At 43.8% G+C, this 22,666-nt stretch overlaps 1 protein-coding gene across 1 annotated transcript in view; it reads right to left on the bottom strand.

Annotated features, from left to right (window-relative positions):
* Positions 1 to 7,276: 7,276 nt before the first annotated feature.
* Positions 7,277 to 22,666, bottom strand: part of LOC118794266 (disintegrin and metalloproteinase domain-containing protein 11-like) — a 28,870-nt gene continuing 13,480 nt past the window's right edge. The window contains exons 7-26 of the mRNA XM_036552480.1: positions 21,986 to 22,046; positions 21,301 to 21,419; positions 20,431 to 20,505; positions 20,055 to 20,126; positions 19,073 to 19,239; positions 18,827 to 18,911; positions 18,288 to 18,378; positions 17,004 to 17,055; positions 16,094 to 16,193; positions 15,765 to 15,836; positions 15,392 to 15,484; positions 14,442 to 14,522; positions 14,296 to 14,346; positions 13,933 to 13,996; positions 13,058 to 13,163; positions 12,851 to 12,970; positions 12,307 to 12,475; positions 11,270 to 11,381; positions 10,579 to 10,669; positions 7,277 to 7,475 (exon numbers count right to left, since the gene is read on the bottom strand). Coding sequence (XP_036408373.1) covers positions 7,427 to 7,475; positions 10,579 to 10,669; positions 11,270 to 11,381; positions 12,307 to 12,475; positions 12,851 to 12,970; positions 13,058 to 13,163; positions 13,933 to 13,996; positions 14,296 to 14,346; positions 14,442 to 14,522; positions 15,392 to 15,484; positions 15,765 to 15,836; positions 16,094 to 16,193; positions 17,004 to 17,055; positions 18,288 to 18,378; positions 18,827 to 18,911; positions 19,073 to 19,239; positions 20,055 to 20,126; positions 20,431 to 20,505; positions 21,301 to 21,419; positions 21,986 to 22,046 — 1,830 coding nt within the window. The 3' untranslated portion in view covers positions 7,277 to 7,426. The remainder of the gene's footprint in view (positions 7,476 to 10,578; positions 10,670 to 11,269; positions 11,382 to 12,306; positions 12,476 to 12,850; positions 12,971 to 13,057; positions 13,164 to 13,932; positions 13,997 to 14,295; positions 14,347 to 14,441; positions 14,523 to 15,391; positions 15,485 to 15,764; positions 15,837 to 16,093; positions 16,194 to 17,003; positions 17,056 to 18,287; positions 18,379 to 18,826; positions 18,912 to 19,072; positions 19,240 to 20,054; positions 20,127 to 20,430; positions 20,506 to 21,300; positions 21,420 to 21,985; positions 22,047 to 22,666) is intronic.

The raw sequence follows: 22,666 nt of genomic DNA, 5'->3' as shown, positions 1-22,666 counted from the left end.
TATTTAATTATTAATCGCCTTTGTGCCTTGGCCCTGGGAAAAGGGCAGTGATCTGTGAAGTGGTGTTGTGTTGAGTTTAATTGTCTCTGCATGCACAGTGCCAACATTGTGTCTGTCTCTTTGTTGTTCTCTAATGAGGCAGTTTTGTGTCAATGGAGGAAGACAAAAATAAAGTGACATGCTGTTTTAGTATAGTGATTGTTTTGGGGGATTTTTTGTACTGAAGAGGAACTGGGAAAGAAGTACCAAGTGAACTACTGGGTCAGGATTGTTCCAGAAGCAAAAGAATAATACAATAACATAAGCAATTATAAATAAAATATCATATAATGTAATACAGTATTACTTTTTTAGTGATGGTTATGATTTAAAAAACCTGAAAATTCACTATTATCACTGCCTTTGTGAAACTTCTGTGTCTGTTTAGAAGTTATACTATATGGGTTAGAACGTGTGACATATATTTTTCCTCAGAGCAAAACTGATATTTGCCATTCCACATACATGTCATTAACATTCAAAAGGTGATTTTTTACACATGATACTTTTTGCACAGTTGAACCTGAGCTCATGTACAACCCCTTACACAAAAATCCAGTTCATTGACAAAGATCCTTCACTTTCAGTTTTATTTTCTCATTTTAAATAATATTCATTCCTTTTATTTAGAGGGTTCCAGTCCATTCGTGTCATTACCCTTGCTTTATAAAGATAGCTTTTAAAAATAGGAGGTTGACTGCTTGGGTAAAGCATGGCCTTTCTCTTTCCTACTTCCTGAGTTCAAAGGAAAAAAAATGTCCTCTAAAAATGTGTTTAAAACACCTTTCCAGATATAACAACAGTGCATCAGTTAAAACAATGAAAATTCAAAAGAAAGGTTTACTTTCATCAGCTAAAAACTAGAAATATCTTCTATGCTACCTCCCAATCAGTCAACCACAAACAAACCAAGTCATGTACAATGTGTATCTTACCCTACGTACTGTACAGACAGCCCCATGGTTTAAAAGAACCAACCATGGGGCTTAAGAACTATTAACAAATGTACAGTGTTGAACTTTGCTGAGTAGGAGGTATCTGGGAAGATAAACATATTACAGAAAGGCAGATAGATCATACTCAACTTAATATGTATAATGTAATTTTGTATATATTCATTTCATAGACGGTGCACTCTGCTTATAAGAAATATTGATACAGTATAGGAATCAACAGCATATAATGTTGAAAAACACTGGGACAGAATCAATCCTGTACAAATGCTATTTAAAAACTCTGTAAGAATCATCAAGCAATCCAATTATAAGAATCAATTTGGACTCACAACTTTTACATGGTACTCAACGGAGTGCAAAGATGCATAATTAATGGAAAAAGTCAGATTCTGAATACAGTGTATCTCACACTAATTATCAAAGCGCCTACCATGTATAATATTTTGCAGTTTAGCTAAATACCTGGATGCCAGTCGACATGGAGACGGCCTCGTAACCGAAAGGTTGCCGGTTCAACTCCCCACTGGGGCACTGCGTTACAATGCGTTATAATGTTACAGCTGTAATATTATAAAAAAAAAACCTTAACTGATGAGATGAGAATTCTGGATAAGAGTGTCTGCTAAATGCCAATAACGTAATATAATGAAAATACTGCCCTCTTGAATCTCATGATGGTCCAAAGATCAAAGAAAGAAAACAGCTGAGACATTGGACATTCTACTGCCTACTCTGTCTAAGATTTCATCAAGACCTAAGGAGGCATCACATCATGAAAATGAATGTGAACTCATAAGGCACCACAGGGCCAATTACCATGGAGACACTGAAAATGAATTACAGTGATTCAGTGTGTTATTGTGTGTTTTAATCTAGTTAAGGGCACTGACAACACTACAGCATTGTAGGGTTGGTGACATTTAATAACACAGTATTTTTCCTGATAGTATTATTTAATTTAATATCATATTATTATTATAAATACTGAAAACTTCAAATACATTTTGTTTAATGTTTATCAAACATAGCTAAGGACAAAGCCATCTCCCAATCAATTCATTGTGTTCCCAATCAATTAATGTTATTTAAAACCTGTCCATTTTATCCCATTCATTTGTTGCTCCAGTCTCAAGAATCAAACCCATAAGACTGGAATTGTCTGGAATGGATGTGATTCTTATAAGGAGAGTGCACTGTTCTACGTCTTGTATATGAATGTAATGTAATGTAATCATGGGTGAATCTGAGCACACACATCATGTGCTCATTATGTACACTTATACAAAAGCTTGTGTTTTGTGCTCCTTTTTTTAAAGTGTCATGGTTTTGCAGCACCAATAGGTACGTGAACATTCAAAAACGAAAAGAGACAGCAGAGAGGTTTGGTCTGGGGCGGGGGGGGGGGGGGGTAACAGTGATGTTGGGGGCAGGGGTATACTGGATCTTATTTCACTCTATTGGCTCGAGTGTAACCTTTAAATGTAACCATCATCAATTATCTACATGCATACTGATGATGGCATTTGGTTGATAGAGGTCTTTTGGTTCTAATTGAAGGGGATCTGGCACATTTCAATCCACATCTTGGCTTAAAACAATTGGTACTCAAAACAATCAGAAACTCACAGCTTCCTCCATTGTATGGATTCCCCAAAGAGTTTGCCAGGTCAGACAGGAAATGCATCATTTGTCTGAACCTTACTTCAGTTATCTTCCTGAAATAATGGTATAAACAAAGAACACCTTGCATTTATATATCCAAAGATCTAAAGTGCTTTACAGTAAGAGGCTAAGCCTCTCATCCGTCACCAATAATCAAAACATTAGCATCATAAGAACTGAATGGTACCTGTATATTCTAGTATATTCTGTATATTCTAGGATATAATCAAGGCAAGACACCCCAGGATGATGTTTGAATCATCATCCACAATTAGTAAGTAATGGCCATATATCAGCATTGTTATACAATGGCATGAATGGGGTCTGACAAAATGCAGGTTGGTTGTGAACAGGTGAAAGAGCCCATGGTGGATTCACCTCAAATGATTTTTTTGTTGCTGACCATTTCATTTTTTTTTTCTGTGAAATAGAGAGCCGGTCATCGGCAGCATCCAAGAACACTGGGTGTTGAACTCTTGCAGTCTTGGGAGACACTGCAGCCCAAGAGGGAAACATTTCAACCTGTGCTCCAAAGTCACTGCATCGTAACTCATGTGTGAGTATATGATACACCTTGCTGAGGGACACATTCATTTTCCAGATTCTAACAGAAAGAGAAGCTGTGACCTATGGAGATAAAGCACAGACGTCAGTGATCAGAGATGAAAGCAATGTCCACATGGCCCAGGCATACAGAGGACAGCAATGAAGCCTCTGTCACCGATTAATCTTCAAACACTGATACAAAGATATTGGTCACGGTTTAAATGGCAGTCGGTCACTATCAGTTTCACATGCATTGTTCCTGTTTTCAGAAACTGTCAGAAGCCTGACAAGAGCTGCAGCTGTAATTCAGAATTCTTTCGGATTTTTTTTTTTCAGAAGCATCCAGTTCCATTCACTGCTTTTAATTCTGCACCTACACCCCTCGATTGTGAGGTCAGGTAGATTCTGGGTCGGCTGTGACAGGGCAGTTAGTGTATCACAATAGAACTTGCAGAATAGCCTTGGGCCTTCCATCATTTTACTGCAGGTAAAAGTCCTTAGACAACATTAAACGCTTCACTGCTGCAGGATCAGGTCTACCTTCTATTTCTGTTCTGGCTGACATCTTTATCCCTGGAGACAGATTGTTCTTCCCCATGTTTAATGTTGTTAGGCTGTATCCGCAACCTGCAAATAGACTGTTTACCATCACAGTAATTCCAAGACCACATCTGCCTGGATGGACTGAATATCAGTCACTCAACATCCTGCTGCCCATGCTTTGGGCAGTGTTTTGCATTAAGGAGTGGAGCCCACTCTCATAACCTGCAGAGCTATCAAAGTGGGCGGCCGAGTTTACGCTTACAGCCTGGGCCCTAATCCACCGCTAAGCTCTCTGGAAGCATGGTGGGGACACCTGTGATAAAAACTGTTCTATATATATATACAAATGCACACATATTCAACAGTATGCATACGGTACCTCTCTATGATTTGTGTTCTGTAGCGTGAACATTTCCTGTGGAAATTTACTGTTAAATGTACTGATCTGGTTATCTATATTGGTGTGTATGTATATGCTGCTAAATACACATTCAGACATGTACTTGCAAACATACACACACATGCATGAACACACCAACATTCAGACTCCTCTATGCATATCTGCATGCTGAGTTATTGCGGTTGACTGGTTACTTCATGGTCTCTGTAAAAAGAAGAATATGTATATAGCAAGGATTTCTTAATCTAATGGTGGAATGTTAGTAGAAAACCCAAGAATTTAAAATGCACTAAGGATGGCCTTGCTTCTATCTCTGTCACTCAAAAGTGAGCCATGGAAGGAATGCCACCCAACTCACATGGCCAACTGCAAGCATCCCCAAACCAAAAGCATCCCCAAAGATTTTGATGTCCTATAGAGCAGGAAAGGGGGCATCTGTCAAAATCTTGCCCTCTCCTCTGCGCTGTCAAAGCAATTTTCCTCAAAGTGCATTTTCTTAATACATTTCTTTTTCTTTGGAAACAGGGCCTAAAACACCAGGTCCTAGCTTTAACAATTAACAGAGTTCATCGTTTTTAAAGCAACTGTAAGGACATTACCTCCTGGGTGTGGTGGTTAGAGACTGCCTACAGACATCATGCGCCTAAATCACAGTTAAATTAAAACAACCAATACCGTAGTACTCCATGTTGCTCTCAGCTTTGTCGTAGTGTTGGTGATCCCCAGAGAACTCTGGGTGTTTCCCATTGGCATCATCCGGCAGCTGATGAGATTTAGGCCTACATAGCATTTGATTTACACCTCTTTGTGAACTGGGTTGGCTGTTCAGTTTGGAGACACAGATGGAATATTTTCTGAGAAGTGCTTGAGCTCCATCATGTAAGCCAAGATCAACCAATATCTAAATCCATCAAGAGGAGACACAAATCAGGACAAACTCTCCTGCGCTTCCTGCGCTTCCTGCTTCTAACTGGTGTTAGCCAATTTTCCATGTCTCTTTACAGCACTCAATCCACTGCAACTTCTACTTCTAAAGTCAGCAATGCAGACGTGAAATTCAACAGACAGAAAATCTCTCTCTCCACATGCTTCAGACTTGGTCTACGACAGGAGGCCAGCGTGTCAGAGAAGATCTTCAAAAGTGACTTGACTGGAGAAAATCTTCCCACTATTAGTCATTTAAGCTCCGACTAGCCGAAGAGCCTGCTTCCTTCTACAGTAGCCATCGTGAGTCTGTCCATAATTGTGACAAACCTGCCCTGCCAACATTACAATATTCCATTTGTGTCATTGGTTCAAGTGACTCCAGAGTTTAGTCACTGCCGATATTCCAGGTGAAGTAAGGTAAAGACCGGCTGGAAAAGTCACTACTGAGTTGTTTGAGCAATGCAGTTTGAAGGAGCACCCTGTCTGCCCTGTCCACCACAGACCCATTAACGACCGCCTGTAACGACCACTTTGTCGCTCTGGGAAGGAAAACTGTCGCCTTCGGAAGGCCGCAGTTCGAATGATGGCTTTAGTCAGGGAGTGGGGTGGTGTGACACGTGCTGAGAACTGAGAGCTGCCACCGAGAGGAAAGGGTCGGCAGTCGGATCCAACTGGAATGCTTGGTGGGAGGTCCTCGGAAGGTCAGAGGGGAGGAGAGGAGATGGGAGAAACAGACAGAGGGTGGAGGGAGAGCAAAAAAGAAGCTTTGTGGGAGTTGGAGTTTTGGAATGAGGAAGACTTCTTTTTCTTCTTCATCTACACGAAAGGGACACAGTGACAGACAGATATCTTATCCTCCACCAGATCTGGGGAAAAACAAGGAAGAGAAAGGCAGAGCTTACCAACGAAATAATGACAGAAGCAAGAGGTCAGATATGGGTTCAGATATGAAATATATAGATATGGGAGCATGAGAGAAGGTTGTATGATGGGAATGTGGATAACAAGGCCTTTAGCAAAGAACAACAAATATAAGCTTCAAAGCACTGCGTGTTTTGCCAATAAATGCCATCACAATTTTTACAATCCTTTCAAATTAAATAAAGATGCCTCTTTTCAAAACTGGCCATGTTTCTTGCTCATAAAACTGGCTTGGTGCCACCTGGGATAGGGGTGAGTAGGTTGGCCAAGGTTTCTTTATTTTCCATTCTTAGACTCCCCATGATTCAACAGGCGCCTGCAGGTTGCTCACACGATGTCAGTGGAATTGCACCTACCCTCCAACTGACACCCATTTCTCTGTGGTGCACTGTGGGACTTGTAGTGTGAAAACAGCCATTGGCTTTTACATTTATTCATTTGGCTTTTGGTCAAATCTATCTGAAGACTGTCTTTGTCTCACTTCAACGCTCATGACCACAGAGGATGTTGTTAAGAGATAAGCCTAATGTGCAACTGGTGATTCCAAAAATGTTTACATAAAGAGAAAAGCAGAAAAATAAACATGTTGTTCTCCTTTGTTAAAATAGCTGTTTATTTTTCATTTAAAATCCTTACCAATTTACTGTGCAAGTACAATTATGTTACTTGCTAACTAGCTAAGTTCATTCATTTATTTATTGATCTTTCATACAAAAAATAAATATTTACGTAGCTTACAGGAAAACTCTTCAATTTAAATAGAAGATAGACTGAATGAACATGATTATGCAAATAATACTTCTCCAGTTGAAATGTACAAAAAAACCAAAATACTTCTCAGTCTAAATACTACCATCCCATCAGTAATAATTTCTAAGCATCATAACTGCCATTGTGAATGACATTTTTCATGTTTCCAGATCTCTTAATTGCTTAAACACAACGTCTAACAAATTGCACTCCAGGATTCAGCATTAGCTATACCAGAGATGTATGAAGCCAGTTTCTTTGCTCCAAGAGTTGTATTTCTGACTTGGGGTACTCTCGCCAACAGAAAGCGTCTAAAAAGCCTATGGGCCAGTATACCTGGTGTACACTTTGAGGCAGGGCGGTGAGGCAGCAGAACATATGATGATGATGATTTTTATTATTATTATTAGTATAAGTAGTGGTATTTTATGCACTGTGAGTCCACTGTGCTGAAGGGGATGATCATGTCTTTGTCTCTCTTCTAGCTATGGTCATGGATGAGATGAATGGTCATGAATGGAGGGGTGGGGGGTTGGGGTGATCAGCTGCCAGGTGGAATGGTGGATGCAGTGCATTGTGGGTCAAGGGGCCACAACACAGAACGCAGCCAGAGAAGGCACGGTCTTCTCATGTGGAGGTGAAAGAGGGGGTTGATGGGGGCAGAGTGGGCTGCTGGCAGGCTTCACATCATTGCCTGTTGGGCGGGGTCGTACCTTCCTCGTCGGATGTTCCTTCATCCAGGCATGAGCGGCAATGTCATAGGGAGAAACACAGAGAGAAGGTGCATTAGTGATGGGAACAGCAGTCAGGCAACAAAGAGGGTAATCATCTGGGGGGAGGGGTCTGGCAAGGTGTGGGTGGGGACAAGGTGAGGGAAAGGCTTTACATATAACTCATGCAAGCCCACCCTGGAATACATTAAGATTGTCTTCTCCATAATACACACATGTGTCCCCTTGTCTACGGCACAAAGCCAGAACAGGAGAACAGCAACCTGATTTAAAGTGCAGGGAACTCTGGTCCTGGGAGTTCTGCTCAGCTACTTTGAAACCAAAAGCAAGGTCCAAACAAGCTGAAATCAACATTTGTTCCATTGACCATTCAGTATTCTGATACATAAGTATCTGCTACTGCTCTCCAGGACCAGGGTTGGGATTCTGTGAGGCACTGACTGAGCCCTTGCTGTCATACCAGGAGCGGGTGAAAAACATGAAGGCTCAGTTTCACTCCATAGAGTGTATATTTTTTAACCATGACCCTGAATTAATTAATGGATGTACATGTGCTTTCTTTCTGTGATCAGTTTCACTCCTAAACCATCTCTATGGCATTTCTGTCGTTGGTGTGTAGGATTAAAACTTAACATCACACCTCACGTTTCTCAAATTTCCAATACAAGTAAAATCTGTAGAATAGCTTCTGTTTCGCAGATCTTTGCTTATAGCATGCAAATGCCTTAGTGCTGATGTTTACAGAGTTGGAGGCTTATCTGTTTGGCAACACTGTGCATAAACCAACTGTGCTGTATATGCAGTGCACTCCTTTACAGTAACACTGTTATAATCCACAATTAAAGGTGGCCAGGTGAAAGAGGATGTGGCCAAAATAGTGAATACCTGAAGACTTTATAACTGAGAAATGGGAAATGAAGGCTCACACAGCTCAGTGAATATTTAAAAGGTTGTGTGATGTACAAGCCTGTCTCTGTCTCCCACACATGCCATAAGCAATTAACCACACACAAATGAAACCATGTAAAGACCATTGGGTGGCCAGATGACTGCTGATAGGACCGAATTTCACTGTGTGCACATGTTCACACTTGTAGGGCACATTCCAAACCACCCTGTCACTCCCGACCCATTCAGGTCAGTGATGCGAAGCCTCATGCAAGCTGCAGACATGTCAGGAGCTGGGTTTGCTGAAGGGAGCAGGGAAATGTCTGCACCTATAGTGCCTTTATTTACCCCTGTGGCTGTTTATTTATTAGGAGACTAAATCTCCTTTATCTCCTGTCCAGGACAGACTGTAATACTGTAATAGGCAAACCCTACTGTTATGGCCAACCAACTCAGAGAACATGTGTCAACTGCTACCAAAAGACGTTGCCAAAAAATTCTCTTTGGTGCATCGAACACCACAGGAATTTAAGTATTTGTGTACTATGATAATCCACTGCTGATTGTTTAAGGCCTGAATATGAGTTGATACCCATCCTCTTGCTGACTTGCAATGGCTCAGTACAAGCAGGAACAACCTTGGCTTTGCAGTGTGTGGGTGCTAAAGTGCCAGGTCTGAGGCTTGTGTCTCACTTTTTCCTCACTCAGCACCAAAGTATCCAAAATATCTGGCAATACATCCAAAGAGAATGTTCTGCATAATCATTGCTACCTTTTATTTGGCATGCTAAGGTGTCAACCTGACCACCATCCACAAAACATCCACAATACTGTATATGTGATGACAACTTGTGCTGAGTCCATCCTTACAATTATATGTACTGTATTTATAACTTATAAAGCATCTCAGACCTGTCACTCATTTCTTGTCATTGGGTGGACTGAGAAATATTTGTGGTGGTTGCTGGAGTGAGCCGGTGGCCTTTGTCCAGACAGGTGACTTTATATTAACTGCACAGACATGCAGCATATTTATAATCACAGTCGCTGCTCAAACTTGACCTACCCCTGCTAAATGCTGCTTTTTTTTGGACAGGTCACATGATCCAGATGTGAGGTGAGCCTGGTTCACTCCACACTTCCTGTAGCCCATACCCACCACCCCTCCTTTCCACCACCCAGCTGACCCGCTGCCTCAGGCTCCAACCCCCAGCTCATGCAGGCATGCACAGTAAGCCAATCAACATCCAAGGCACACATGCAGGGCAGGGCTGTACAGAGAGGGCACTGCGGGGTCCCTGGCAGGCTCAGTCTTGAGTGGGGGAGAGTGTGTGTGTGTGTGTGTGTGTGTGTGTGTGTGTGTGTGTGTGTGTATGTGTGTGTGTTGGGGGGGGGGGGGGGGGGGGGCACAAGAGAAGTGTGCCATATTCAGAGTGCCACATGTAGGCACACTGGTGGAGTTTCCATGGGTAGTTCCCTTTTACTTGTTCACATCAAGCTTTTTTTTGAGAGTCAAAACATGAATTTTGGCTGATAATTAATGAAAACACACAAATCTACCCAAACAGCCTATGAAAACTCCAAAATCACATGTAGTAAAGGTGGTATCACTCAGACTGGAATGTCACTGTATGATGGGGATTCTCATGTAGGTGTTAACATAGTGAGCTGAACAAAACTACAAAAATTAAGATTTGGTCAGTTTTCGACTGCCATTTGAATTAGTCTGTCTTCGCATACATGTTTAATGCCCGGATACTCCAGCACAAGGAAGATTTAAGTTGACCTGAACAGCGGACACTGCCTGCACTATGCAGAACTATGAAAAAAAAGATTAAAAAAACAATGCTAAGAAGCAAATGTGACTGCAACCATCACCAATTACTTTTGTGTCATGTTTTAGTTCACTGATGTCACAAAACACCTTCAGCGGTTTACAAAGAACTGTAAGGGCAATAGCCATGCAACATTCTGAGCAACTTGCTGTGCGTCTGGCAGAGATATCACTGACATACATACGGACAGACTTCTGCGATTCCGAAATCACCGACGGATACTGCTGACGGCCAGGTATTACAAATATGCTGGTATGTACTGCGCTAACCCCCGCCCACCCCTCAGTTTCTGTATTCCAAGCAGTGAGAGTAAGTCTTGGGCATTTGTTGGGCATTATGTAGAAGCAGACAGGTACACAGAGACATGCCAGAGCTCTTACTTAAATCCCCATCCTGTTCCCCCTAGGACTATAGCTGCCAGGAGAATTGCGCCTGCGATGGACCCTATTATGATATTGGTGCCACTGGGACCTGCGTAAAGGAAGGGGGGGAGGAAGGGGGGAAGGGGGGACGGAAACAACACCACGAGACTCACGTCAGAGGACAAAAGAAACACTGTACATCTCGTCAAACAACCACCGGTCCCAGAGAAAGGAGACAGAGAGAGAGAGAGAGAGAGAGAGAGAGAGAAAGAGATCAGAGAGGAGGTGGCAGGAGAGCGAGGGAGGGCAAAGGAGACGACAGTCAAAGACAGAAAGGAGTGTATTTCCATTACTTCTGCCCGCCTGTCCCCCTCTCTCTGTCGGGCGCCCTCTTGCATGGGGCGGGGGTTTTTGCTTTGCTTTACTTTCTCAGGCGCCATCGTTGTGGGGACAAAATTAAGGACACGGTTACTTTAAGACGAAAAGAGAAAATAGCAAAGTGAGGTCTGCGGTAAATGTTTGCTCACGAACTGCTGACAACAAGCAGCATATTCTGACAACAGTTACATTATGGTGCACATATTTTTATCTGACTGCAGTAAAGAATAGAATGTACGGTGACAGGAATTCAGCACAATGGAGTGGGAGGAGACCAGACAATGAGGCACGAACGGTACTCGGTAAAGTGCCGACTAGGCGAGGTACGAACCCTTCTTCTCAGGGCCAACCCGAGGTTTGGGGTCAGGGATAGGGTCATAGAAGCTGCAGTCCTTGCCGGTGTAGTCTCGGTCGCAGATGCACTTCACCTCATTGCTGCAGATCTAAGACGGAGAGAGGCAGCAGAGGGGGTCAGTGTGGGCTACAGCTAAGCAGTGGATAGAAATCACAGCAGAACTGGAAGCATCACTCCAAAATACATTTCATTCATTAATATTCACTCACTATTGAATGGGATCTGCTCTTTTTCCACTTCAACTTTGACTTCATATAAGCAAAAAATGCATAAATCTATGGAACAATCATATTCTGTACCTGTGTTCATACTATGCATGGGCTTTGTACTAGTTATGTCCCTGTAAACCACAACAATATTTAATGCTCCACTCCCTTTACATAAGGTTTTGATTTCCTACAAATTAATTATGAGAATTGTGGATAATTCACCTCCCAAAGGTGAGTAGAATCAGAGAGTTACAATGAGAATGAGAGTGTAATCTTCCCATTTTATTCCTGATAGGTTAGCTAGTTAGCTAAATGGGCCAAATGTTATGGTATAATTCAGGTTTTAGTTACTGAAATAAAAAAACCATTGTTCTCTGACATGAGAGAAAGCATCTGCATTCATTCCCTCTTACTGAGGCAAGTAATGAGGAACATATTCTTATAGAATATTCATCATATCAATTTTCAGGCAAGCAGATGTTATTTCAAAAGCTATATAGTAATTGTTAAAATGGTTCAACTGCATAAAAAGGGACATCAAAATGTTTGACTGGTATGTGAGTGTTAGTAGCCACGTGAATTTCCAGAAAAAGCTTGACAGCAAGGGTTATCTGGATTGAAGAAATAAGGCCACGTGTGTCATTCACTTGCATTATGCAAGCTCTTGTTAGTGCTCCTTGCTACCCCCATCGCACCTGCTGTAGAAGCAACATCATTTCCAAGCATAACAACCGGAAAGATTTCTCTCTTTTTATTCTCCGCTCTTTGGTGCGACCATTTCACGCGCGAGTGTGCGGCGCTCACCCCGTGGTCCGAGCAGGTGTGGGAGGGGGAGGAGCCCGGGCAGGTGCTGAGGTTGAAGGCAGCCAGCGGGAGGCAGCGGCGGTCCAGGCACATCATGTTGGGCCCGCAGGGCGTACCATCCTCCACGTAGCCTAAGTCTGAGCCGTCCTCCAGCAGGGCGTGTCCCCCACTGGCGAGTCAGGTGGAGGGGGGGGGCATGTAACATGAGTGTGCAGGTGTGAACTTCTCAATCATGCTCCCCTCCACAGAATACCACAGCCACTGAGTACAAATAGCCTTTTGGAATATTAGAGAACTGTAATATAAGAAGGTATGTTTTAATGCATAGAACATGCACTACATGACACTATAGTACATGATACATAATGTTGCAACATATATGTGTGTTCTGTATTATAATACAAATATTAGAATAGCATGCAATAGTTCAGAAATATAGTCTTTCATTTTTTAGATACAAGACTAGTCAAAAGTTTGGACACTGTTTTGGACCTCCTCCAGCTCCCTCCCTCCCTGTCCCGTCTGAGACAGGGGTGGCACTCACCGGCAGTCCAGGTACTTGTTCTGGTGGTAGATGGTGAGGCTGATCACTTCTCCTTGCAGGTCTCCAATCGCTGGTTTGGCCGTCATGTTGGCACACATGAGGAGTCCGCACAACACATCTCTGTGTTGAAAGACACAGGAAAACAGTAAGCAACACAGAAGGCCCAACGCCAACTGGAAAAGCTCAGTCAGACAGCGATGAACGTACTGCTTGTTGCACTGCAGCCATCCCTGTCCACTGGAGTCGCGCCCGCAGTTCCCCTTCTCCGTGCCCTCGGCGTTCAGCTTCTCATAGCAGAACCTGTCAGCTGAGTCTGAGGAACCACAGACATCCAGGTCAGAAGCGCCAGTCAGGAATACTGTGGTACCACACCTGACCACCAGAGGGCGAGTGAACCGCAAACATATGTATTAGCTGGAGCTGCTTCGGTTGTGTCTAAGCAGCAATGGTGACCATCTAGATTGCATTCACACATACTTAAGATGCTTCAAAAAACAGCAGCTGCTGCTCCTTATATGCACACACATATTTTCTACTCTTTGAACAGATAATGCCAGATCAAAATTAGGTAGTGAAGATAGATGCTTAGTTTTGTAAGAGTTTATTTTAATGGTTGCTGATGAAACGTAGATATGATGTTGTTTTTGGTGGTGTGCGGACCAAAAGAGTGCTCATTGACGGAGACTAAGCCAGGCTTTGCTAAGGAGCCGTTTGGCATTTATAGGGCTGCTTACTGTGTGACAGTGTAGGCATGCTTTGTTTACACGAGGATCACAAATATGATTGGGATTCCTGACGAAGTTAGCATGACTGAGCAGTGGGAGCAGGCTGCCATTCACACATTTCAAACGAAGAAAAATGAATTAATAAGTAACAAAGGAACAACAATGCTTTAGTATTATCACTAGATGCTGAAAAGGCAATAATACTGAGATCTACCAAAGCCTCTAGTTTGAAGAATACTGGCTGGAATGCATTTGATTTTTTTAAATAAATATAATTTATTTATTTATTTAATTTAATAAATATTGTTGAACTGAGCAAATATAAGTACATAAATAAGACTGTTTCTCTGGACTCACCATGGCCCCACAGTCCCCTGCACTGTCCATCTCGAGTCCTACAGCGGCCCCCATAACAGCGGCCCTGTGAGGTGAGGCAATGGAGAGAGTGCAGTGTGGGGGGGAGGCAATCGAACAACAAAAACCACACAACTCATCAAGATCATTAGCCTGACCAAGCACAAATACACAATTGCACACATGACAATGCCCACTCGTCTATGCATATGCGTGCGCACACACACACACGCACACACGCGCACACACACACACACACACACACACACACACACACACACACACACACACACATACACCCATGCGTGCACACGCACATTTTTGACAGACCTAAATGGTAAGCAGACACATGGAAATCACAGTTACCTGATTGCTGTCACACATGTACCCATCCAGTTTGTGGACATTGTGAGGACACTGTAGTGGGCACAACAAGAGAGATGGTTGGCATTGGGCTTATCTAAGGGCAAAAAAAGAAGACTACATCTCTCATGATGCCCCTGGCACTATACCTGGCTGGAGTCTCCAGTGCAGGTCTCTGGGACATCACATTCATTCACTGGCTCCCGGCACACCACTCCTCTCTGCTCGTACTGACACATACAGCACAGCAAGTGAGCAGAAAAGTCGAAAAGGTACATTTTAGATTAGAGAGAAATATTATTCCTTGATTATTCTACAATAATTTTCTGGGAAATCTCCCTGACCCAGGATATTACATTATCGTCATTTAGCGAACACTGTCATCCAGAATGGGTTACATAAGTTACAATGTTATTCATTTATTCATTTATATATTATGGGGGATATTTACTGCAGCAGTTATGGGTTAAGTACCTTGCCCAAGGGTACAAAATAAGTGACCCAGCATGGAAATGAACCAGGAACCTTTTGATTATGAGCCCTGCTTCTAACCGCTATGTTCCTGAGGACAACTTCTATGATCTAACTTTGTCTGCGGCAAGAGCTGATTCCTTACATGGACAATTCAGATGATGTACCCATTTTAAGGATACAGCAAGGAGTCATATCTGTAACTGTGACCCAGAACCATTAAGTCCATTTCCCTCATCACTACTCCACACCACATGCTCTCAACCACCACTGTAACAAGGCTGCTGTTACCACTAATCCTGTACCATACATTTTCAATCTGTGCACTGTAGCTCACTAGCTGTGCAAGAATACATATTACATTACATTATCATCGATTAGCAGACGCTCTTATCCAGAACAAATTACATAGAGTAGGTCGCAATTTTTCCATTTATACAGCTGGATATTTACTGAGGCGATTGTAGGTTAAGTACCTTGCCCAAGGGTACAACAGCAGTGCCTGAGCAAGGAATTGAACCAGCAACCTTTTGGTTATGAGCCCTGCTCCTCATCATTACACCACACTGCTGTCGGCATTCATATGCGAATGACGCAGAATGGTCTGCTTCACAGAGAGGGTTCTCACCCGACAGCCCCGGCAGCAGAGTCCATTGCTGCACATGGCATCGTGGGACAGAGTGCACTTCTTACAGCAGGCTCCCCCACTTCGCGAACACTCCTGCAGGGATACGGAGCGAAGACGTCAGGAGGCCACCTCCCCCTGCAACATTCTAATTCCAAACGGTCACACTCAAAACCCTCTCACAACTGCTGCACATCTTTACTTGTGCAGTTTGAATCGGTGCGTGTAATCTATTTACCAAACCTTGGATTTCGTAAGCAAGGTTAAGATTGTAAGTGTATTGACAGGATAGGAGTGGGCTGTCACGTGGTTTCGTCCGTTTCATTTATTAGATGCCGCCACTAGAGGTCAGTATTGTGCTGCCACGCAAACTCACTAGCTGCGAACCGCAGTCACATTCCTCTCCTGTCTCCACAAAACCATTCCCACACTCAGGAGGGTCCAGCAGCTATGGAAGCCCAGGAGGATGGATAAAGAGAGGAAGGTGGAGATTAAGGAACAGGCAGACAAAAACAGAGTAAAGGGATGGGGGGAAACAAGGAGGGAGAGAATTACATTAAATTAATATTTGAACTAGGAAAAACATCCATAAGGCATAATTATCTGGATCACGTATGTTAAGGGTCGGCTTGCCCAAAGTCCGACGTGAAGAAAGCTAAAACTGATCTGGGCTCAGTGCCTGGGGGCAACAATCTCCACCCCCACCTTGTTGGGCTTGTTGAAGAGACAGCTCCCACCCCCTCGCTGCAGGAAGCGGATGTACTCGTCCACACTGCAGCGGGAGAACTTGCGAGGGATATAGAACCTGCCAGCCACACACAGGAAACAAGGTAAGACAGCTCAGGTCAGGTACGATGCACTGTCCTTTTTCTAGCTAGCAGCTCCGCGGTAGTGTTGTTTGTCTGGTGTTTGGTTTCAATATACCAATATTATATAGGGTCAGCAGCTATGATGACTGTATGAGCTTATTCTGAAGATGGTTTATATAACGTCACCATAGCTATCGCCATCAGATGTCTGACAGGTAAACAAACTACACAGTAGCACTGTAGGAGGCACACCAACGGCAAAGCATTATTTTTAAATATGTGGACAAGTGATATGGCATGATAATAGCAGCGGTTTTAATGTATCACAGAATATACAGCAGTTTCCTGTTTTTCCTGCCAACCAGAACTGATATTACATTTTCATCACACGGGTCTGCTTTCTCATATGACCAAATCTAATACAATACATTTTTAGCAATCTGTTCACATTAATCTATACCTGATTCAACACCTTCTGTCTCTAAGCAGTGAGGCTTTTTAAAACACAGTCCAGATTTTAGAAAGACCACAGAGTATCATGCTTACTCTTACAGACTGTTCCTCATTGGATAACTAATTGACGTAATTATCTTAATTAGCTTCATACGTTAAACACCAATTCACTCAAAATATCTCAACAGCAGGATATTTCTGGAGTAGGGGCACGTCTTCGTCTCTGAGTGTCTTTGATGTTTAACGTCTAATGGAGTTAATGAAATGAAAGCAGTTACATAACTGAGAGCAGCGGTGCTCCAGTGAGAGCGTCTGACAGCTCCGTTCTCTGTGTCCCCACCGTGAACCCTTACCCAGTGTCCTCCATGATACATCCCAGCCACTGGTCTGGACACCTGCAGTCTCCTGTGACAGGTAGAGAGAAAAGGAGGCCAAGGGTCAGCATAAAAGCATCTGACTGATACAGCCAGGCCTCCTGTCCTTCCTCATGGAACACACCATACAGGCACACCCGAATAACCCTCGTAAGAATGCTGCGGAATGTTTGTAACCAATTACTTGTTATTACATGTTAATATGTAATATGAACCCGGAACTAAGTAAAGGAGGAAAAGAAAGGTTGCCAAGCTGTTCAGTTGGGAGTGCTCTGTGATATCCAGCTTTTGCCAGTGAATGGAGGCATTATCTGTTCAAACAGCCACAGAATGCCTGTGGTCCAGAGTTCCCATCTGTATCTGAAAGATGAAACAGAGAGTTCTGGTCTGCGTCTGGAACAGAGCGGCTCTGGTGTGGGCTGCGTAATTAAAACAGAGAGCTCCCGTTTCTGTGTGCCGTCCCTGCCGCTGCTGGTGACAGCGTGACTGAACGAGAGACTCACATGTCACCACAGAAGGGGGGTGGGGGGGGGGGGGTGTGTGGGGGAGATTACAGCAGAGACCCATCTGGCAGCAACCCTCACCCCAGGGTCAGTCACGTTTTAATGACTGCTTCTGTTAGATGAATTCATTGCACTTCTTGTAGATGTGGCTTGTTTCTATTAGTTACTATAACAGGTTAAATATTCCTGACAAGAGTGGGACGTATTACGAGCAAGTTTTTCTTTTAAGGATTAGACTACCAGGAAATTGGAGTAGCAATGCATAACATTAATGTTAATTTAAAATGACATGATATGAACATATCAGCAATGCCAGTGGTGAAGGTATTACACCACTAAATTCACCTGCTTCTCTTACTGACTCAGATGTATTGAGATACATATAAACTGCTAACACCATTGAATATTCGTGAAATCAAGCAGCCAAACAGCTATAAGTCCTATCTCACAGCAGTGAGCTCAGATGTCACATAATCTAATGGGGAACATTAATTACAGCTACAGTAATTAACACTGCAGTGGGAGCCCCTCCCCCCTGAAGGCTGGCCTCCTTGCCTTCCGCATGAAGCCCCTCCCCCATTCCATTCCATTCAATAAGTCATATGACCCTCCTGAACCCCCTGCCTCGGGACAAGTGCTGGAGTTCCTACTGTCAAGGCAGAGGGGACAGGCGAATATGACAATATAGCAGAAATGCCTCAGAAACGTTTCATAAATGCTGCGAAAATGTTTTCTGTCTGAGGGAAGAGAGAGCTCTTACCTGCAGCGGTGCGATCCTTGTTCCACATCATGCCGATGTTCTGACCAAGGCTCTGGCACAGCGTGATGGCCATGGCACCCACGTTCCCATACTGCAACACAGAGGGACGGCCACATAAAAGCACATGGTCATTCACAGGGATGGAACGGCCCTGGGGTACCTGGAATGTCTCTCTGAAGTAACTCCAATAACTGGCCTTAATGTTCCATCATTTTGACAAAATATCTATATATTTCTAAGGGCTTGAAAATAAAAATGAATATTTTATAATTATAGAAATATTTTAAGTTGAATGTAATTTAATAAGTTATCATTAATTTCAAATTCATAGCTATAATTTTTAATGATTCATATATATTTTCATAATAACTTCATAACTGAAAATAAATCCATAGTAAAGTATGTGAATAGTAAAATAAATCCAAAGTAAAGTGGGTGAATGTTCTTACATTATACACTATCATATAGTACAGTAAATACATTTCAAACCAAAGGTCTTGTGGCTTTATGGGACTTTATGGGAAAAAAGAGGACCCCACCTCATTCACCCCTCCTCCTCGGGTAAGGGAGCAGATCCCTCCCATGTAGGCTGTCCCACTGCGGCTGCTCCGGAAGGTACGCCCCCTAGGGGGAGAGGAGAGGCACTAAAGCAAGGAAAGACTTGCTCCCTGGGAGAAAAACTGGATCCTAAATGCGCACTCAGACAAGAGCTCACATTCACCGTGCTAACATGCTACGCTGGCTCACGCACTGTGTTTACACGGCCCAGGATAAGAGATACCCACGAGAAGAGGTGCACCGCGTCACTGTGCTCCTTGATGCTCTCTTTCCTGTACTTCATGAAGTCACGCAGGGTCAGCAGGGGGTCATCGCCCACTGACACCATGTTTCCTGAGGACCACGTTTCCATGGCAACCAGCACTATCCTCGTGTTCAGCTGCTCCTTGTAGATCTGGAATAGGACAGGCACAATGACAACGGCCGCAAAATGACAACCAGATATAAAACACCCAAATTAACAGCAGAGTTGTGATCCATTCTTTTTATAGTCTGTTGCTATCCACTCTGGCTTCATTCCGACACATTTCAGTTGAACATATGTATTACACGTACTCTGAACACTGAACTGGAAACTTGGGGAGTAATTTTGTCAGTTTAGCATTGCCTCCCAACCTGTTACTGAAAATCATCATATCAATTAAACCTGGCTTTACTTGAAAGCATCAGTACAGTGAAACTCTGAGATATGGAGCAGGGAAGCACACAGTAGCAGGTGTCTGGCTGACATACAACAATCCGTAAATGAGACTGTGCTTCCAACAAAACATTACATAATTGAAATTAAAATGCTGAAACACTGCAGTTCAGGTTATCACCATTTGTAGCCCATTATTCCCATAAGGCCGGCAGTGTAGCATAGCGATAAAGAGCGGGGCTTGTAATCCAAATGTTGCTGGTTCAATTCCCCCCTGGGGTCCTGCCACTGTATCCTTGGGCACGGTGCTTAATCCAGAAATGCTTCAGTAAAATATCCAGCTGGATAAATGGATTAAAGTTTAAAAATTGTTGCTCCGGACAAGGTCGTCTGCTAAATGACAATAATGTAAAGCTATGTAGTTGCAAAGTAGCTTGTGAGACCTGGTGACCTGATCCCTTGAAAGGTTACAGATCATGTTTTATTAAGCTGTCCGTCGCTTCCTCCTGAGCAGAAATCTGAACGGAAACATTCAGGGTGGGAAAAAGAAGTGTGGCTGATTCTGCCCTCACCGCATCGGCCATGTTAACCACAGCTTTGGCGAAGTTCCTGGTCTGGGATGCCGAATTGCGTAGCTGGGAAAACTGCAAAGAGAACACAGCCAGTGAGACGGACAGCGGAGACGCACCGGCATACGCAGGCATACGCCCGCAAACCTGCCCTCCTTCTGAAGCACCGTGAAGCAACGCCTGGCAAGCAGCAGAAAGGAAAGCATTCAGATGCCCTTGCTACTAACAATATTGAACAGGTCCTCTTCAAATACAACGGTGATGCTAGCCTTACTCTAGGTCTCTGGCACACTGTGCTCGACTAAACGTCGCTAAAGCTAAAGCTGATTCAGAGAAGATTCAGAGAAGAACATCTCTCTGGCTCCCTGCCCTCACTCACCAGTTCATGGTCATTGACTACCATCAGCTCGATATACTTTGTCTCGCTCTGGACTGTGTGCTGGGTCCAGCGAACCTGCAGGGGGCAGAAGAGCAAAAGGCTTTGGTCTGGGGTCTGAGGCAGGATCTCAGTCACACTTACAACAGCGATATAACTAGATTAAGTTTGTACACCATCCACAGCTGCTGCCTTTTACTGAAGACATAAATTGGCAAGTTGAACATTGTATCTGCTTGAAACCCAGATGAACCTTTTTGTCAATTAAATAGTTAATTCTGAATTTGCTTGTGACTTTAATATGTTTAACAAAATGACCACTCAAGGGGCAGGTTTATGTCATGAATACCTTACAGTAATACCTTGTGATACAGTGATAAACTGTTCAATAGCAGGTACGTGATGCCTGGAATTTAAAGCCTTGCCTTTAATTATTTTGTTTTCTGAAAGCAAAATGAGTTTTCTTTCAGGGGCATTCTGTGCTTGAGCTTTTCCTGTTTCCTATCACTGTTTCATTATGAGGTGGAGACAGTTTGCATCAAAACTTTTGTTGACTATGGCAACTTAAGTTCAGAGTTTAAATTTCGAGTTCAGCTTCATTCTAAGATCAGGGCTGGTTCAGTTATGCTGGACTTCATTCCATCCACAGTCTAACAGGAGAATCGGTCATTCTTAAAGTGATGGAAAATCTTCGGTGGCAACATACAACATAGGTTTATGTCAGCACCTCTACATCTTTTAATGAAGACCTCTATTGATAGCACAGTGAGGATGGCTGCTGTGTTTTTCTAACTTGAAAAGATATATATATAAGATATGGATATATAAGATATATCCAGTCACTTTCATGCTGTAGGAGGATTTGGATCCCACCTGTCTCTTGGAACGTCTCAGTCCCTCTGTACCCAAGGCCTCCCCCAGTGAGATGTCACCTTCCCCTTCACCATCGCTGTCACTGTCACTGTAACTGTCAGTGCTATTTTGTGCGCAGCCTGTGAGAAGGACACAGAGGGTGTACAGTTTGCGGGGGGAGGGGGGAGCAGACAGTGAGATCCTGTAAGTCCCACTTAAAATGCATCTGTACCACTTTCATCATGAGGAAAAGGTGAGGAGTACAGACAGAGAGAGTCAGCTGAAGGACAGGAGGACAGACAGAGAGAGTCAGCTGAAGGACAGGAGGACAGACAGAGAGAGTCAGCTGAAGGACAGGAGGACAGACAAAGAGAGTCAGCTGAAGGACAGGAGGACAGACAGAGAGAGTCAGCTGAAGGACAGGAGGACAGACAGGTCACAAAAGGTGGGACAGCCACCGGAAACGCAGAGCAGGGCGGACAGCGGAAGGGAAGAAAGGGAAAGAGGACAGGAAGGACAGAGGAAAGACTGAAATGACAGCAAGGATAGGAAGGTAGGGTCTGAGGAAAAACTTGGGGACAGGGGGACAAGTAAAAAAAAAAAAAGAAGAATAGGCTTTGAGAGAGAGAGAGAGGAAGAAGAGGAGCGCAGGGCAGTAGGAGGAGGAAGAGATGGAGAGACATGGAGAGTAGACAGAGGCCCACACCTGGACAAGAGGGGGTCAGCTCCAGACTCGGCATCCTGTACACCACATGGTCGAGCTCAGTCTACACAAGAGGACACACAAGACTGCAATCAGACAAGACTTTCCCTCCAAAAACCAGTCACAACCAATGAATAAAGCAAATCCCCAACGCAAAGCAACGTGTTTCATTTTCCTCTGCAGTTTGCACACGCTTTATAAGCCAGTAACTCGGAATGAGTAATCTCGCCACACGCAAAGCCGAGGAGGCACCCCCATCTTCCCAGCACAACTGCACAGCGCCTCGCATTCCTCCACTCCCGTCCCACGCACGCTCAGACGGCAGCAGTGCCACGCTCTGCTCAGTCTGTGTGTGGAAAAAGGGAGACCTGGCGAAGGTGGCCGAGTCGTCTGTGGCTGATGATTAATTCAGCAGACCTCGGTTCCCTTGCACGCCTTCCTGGAATATCGACACCCACACACCTACTGTCGCTGTCTGCCTTTCTGGGACACTGGCACGCCGATGCCACCACGCTGCCAGAGAACGGGGGACCGGGAGAGGGGTAAAGTGGGGAGGGCAGGCGAATGTTTCCCGCTCCCTCACCTGCGCAGGTGTCTAATGATACCTCTCTGAAGCAGCTATGGGTGTATACATTGATACAACCTCATCTCTTTTTTTTCCTGACATGGAGTGTTGGGATTAGA

Source organism: Megalops cyprinoides, chromosome 19, assembly GCF_013368585.1.
Source record: "Megalops cyprinoides isolate fMegCyp1 chromosome 19, fMegCyp1.pri, whole genome shotgun sequence".
NCBI classification, from domain to species: Eukaryota; Metazoa; Chordata; class Actinopteri; order Elopiformes; family Megalopidae; genus Megalops; species Megalops cyprinoides.
This window is presented reverse-complemented; position numbering and strand designations above follow the sequence as displayed.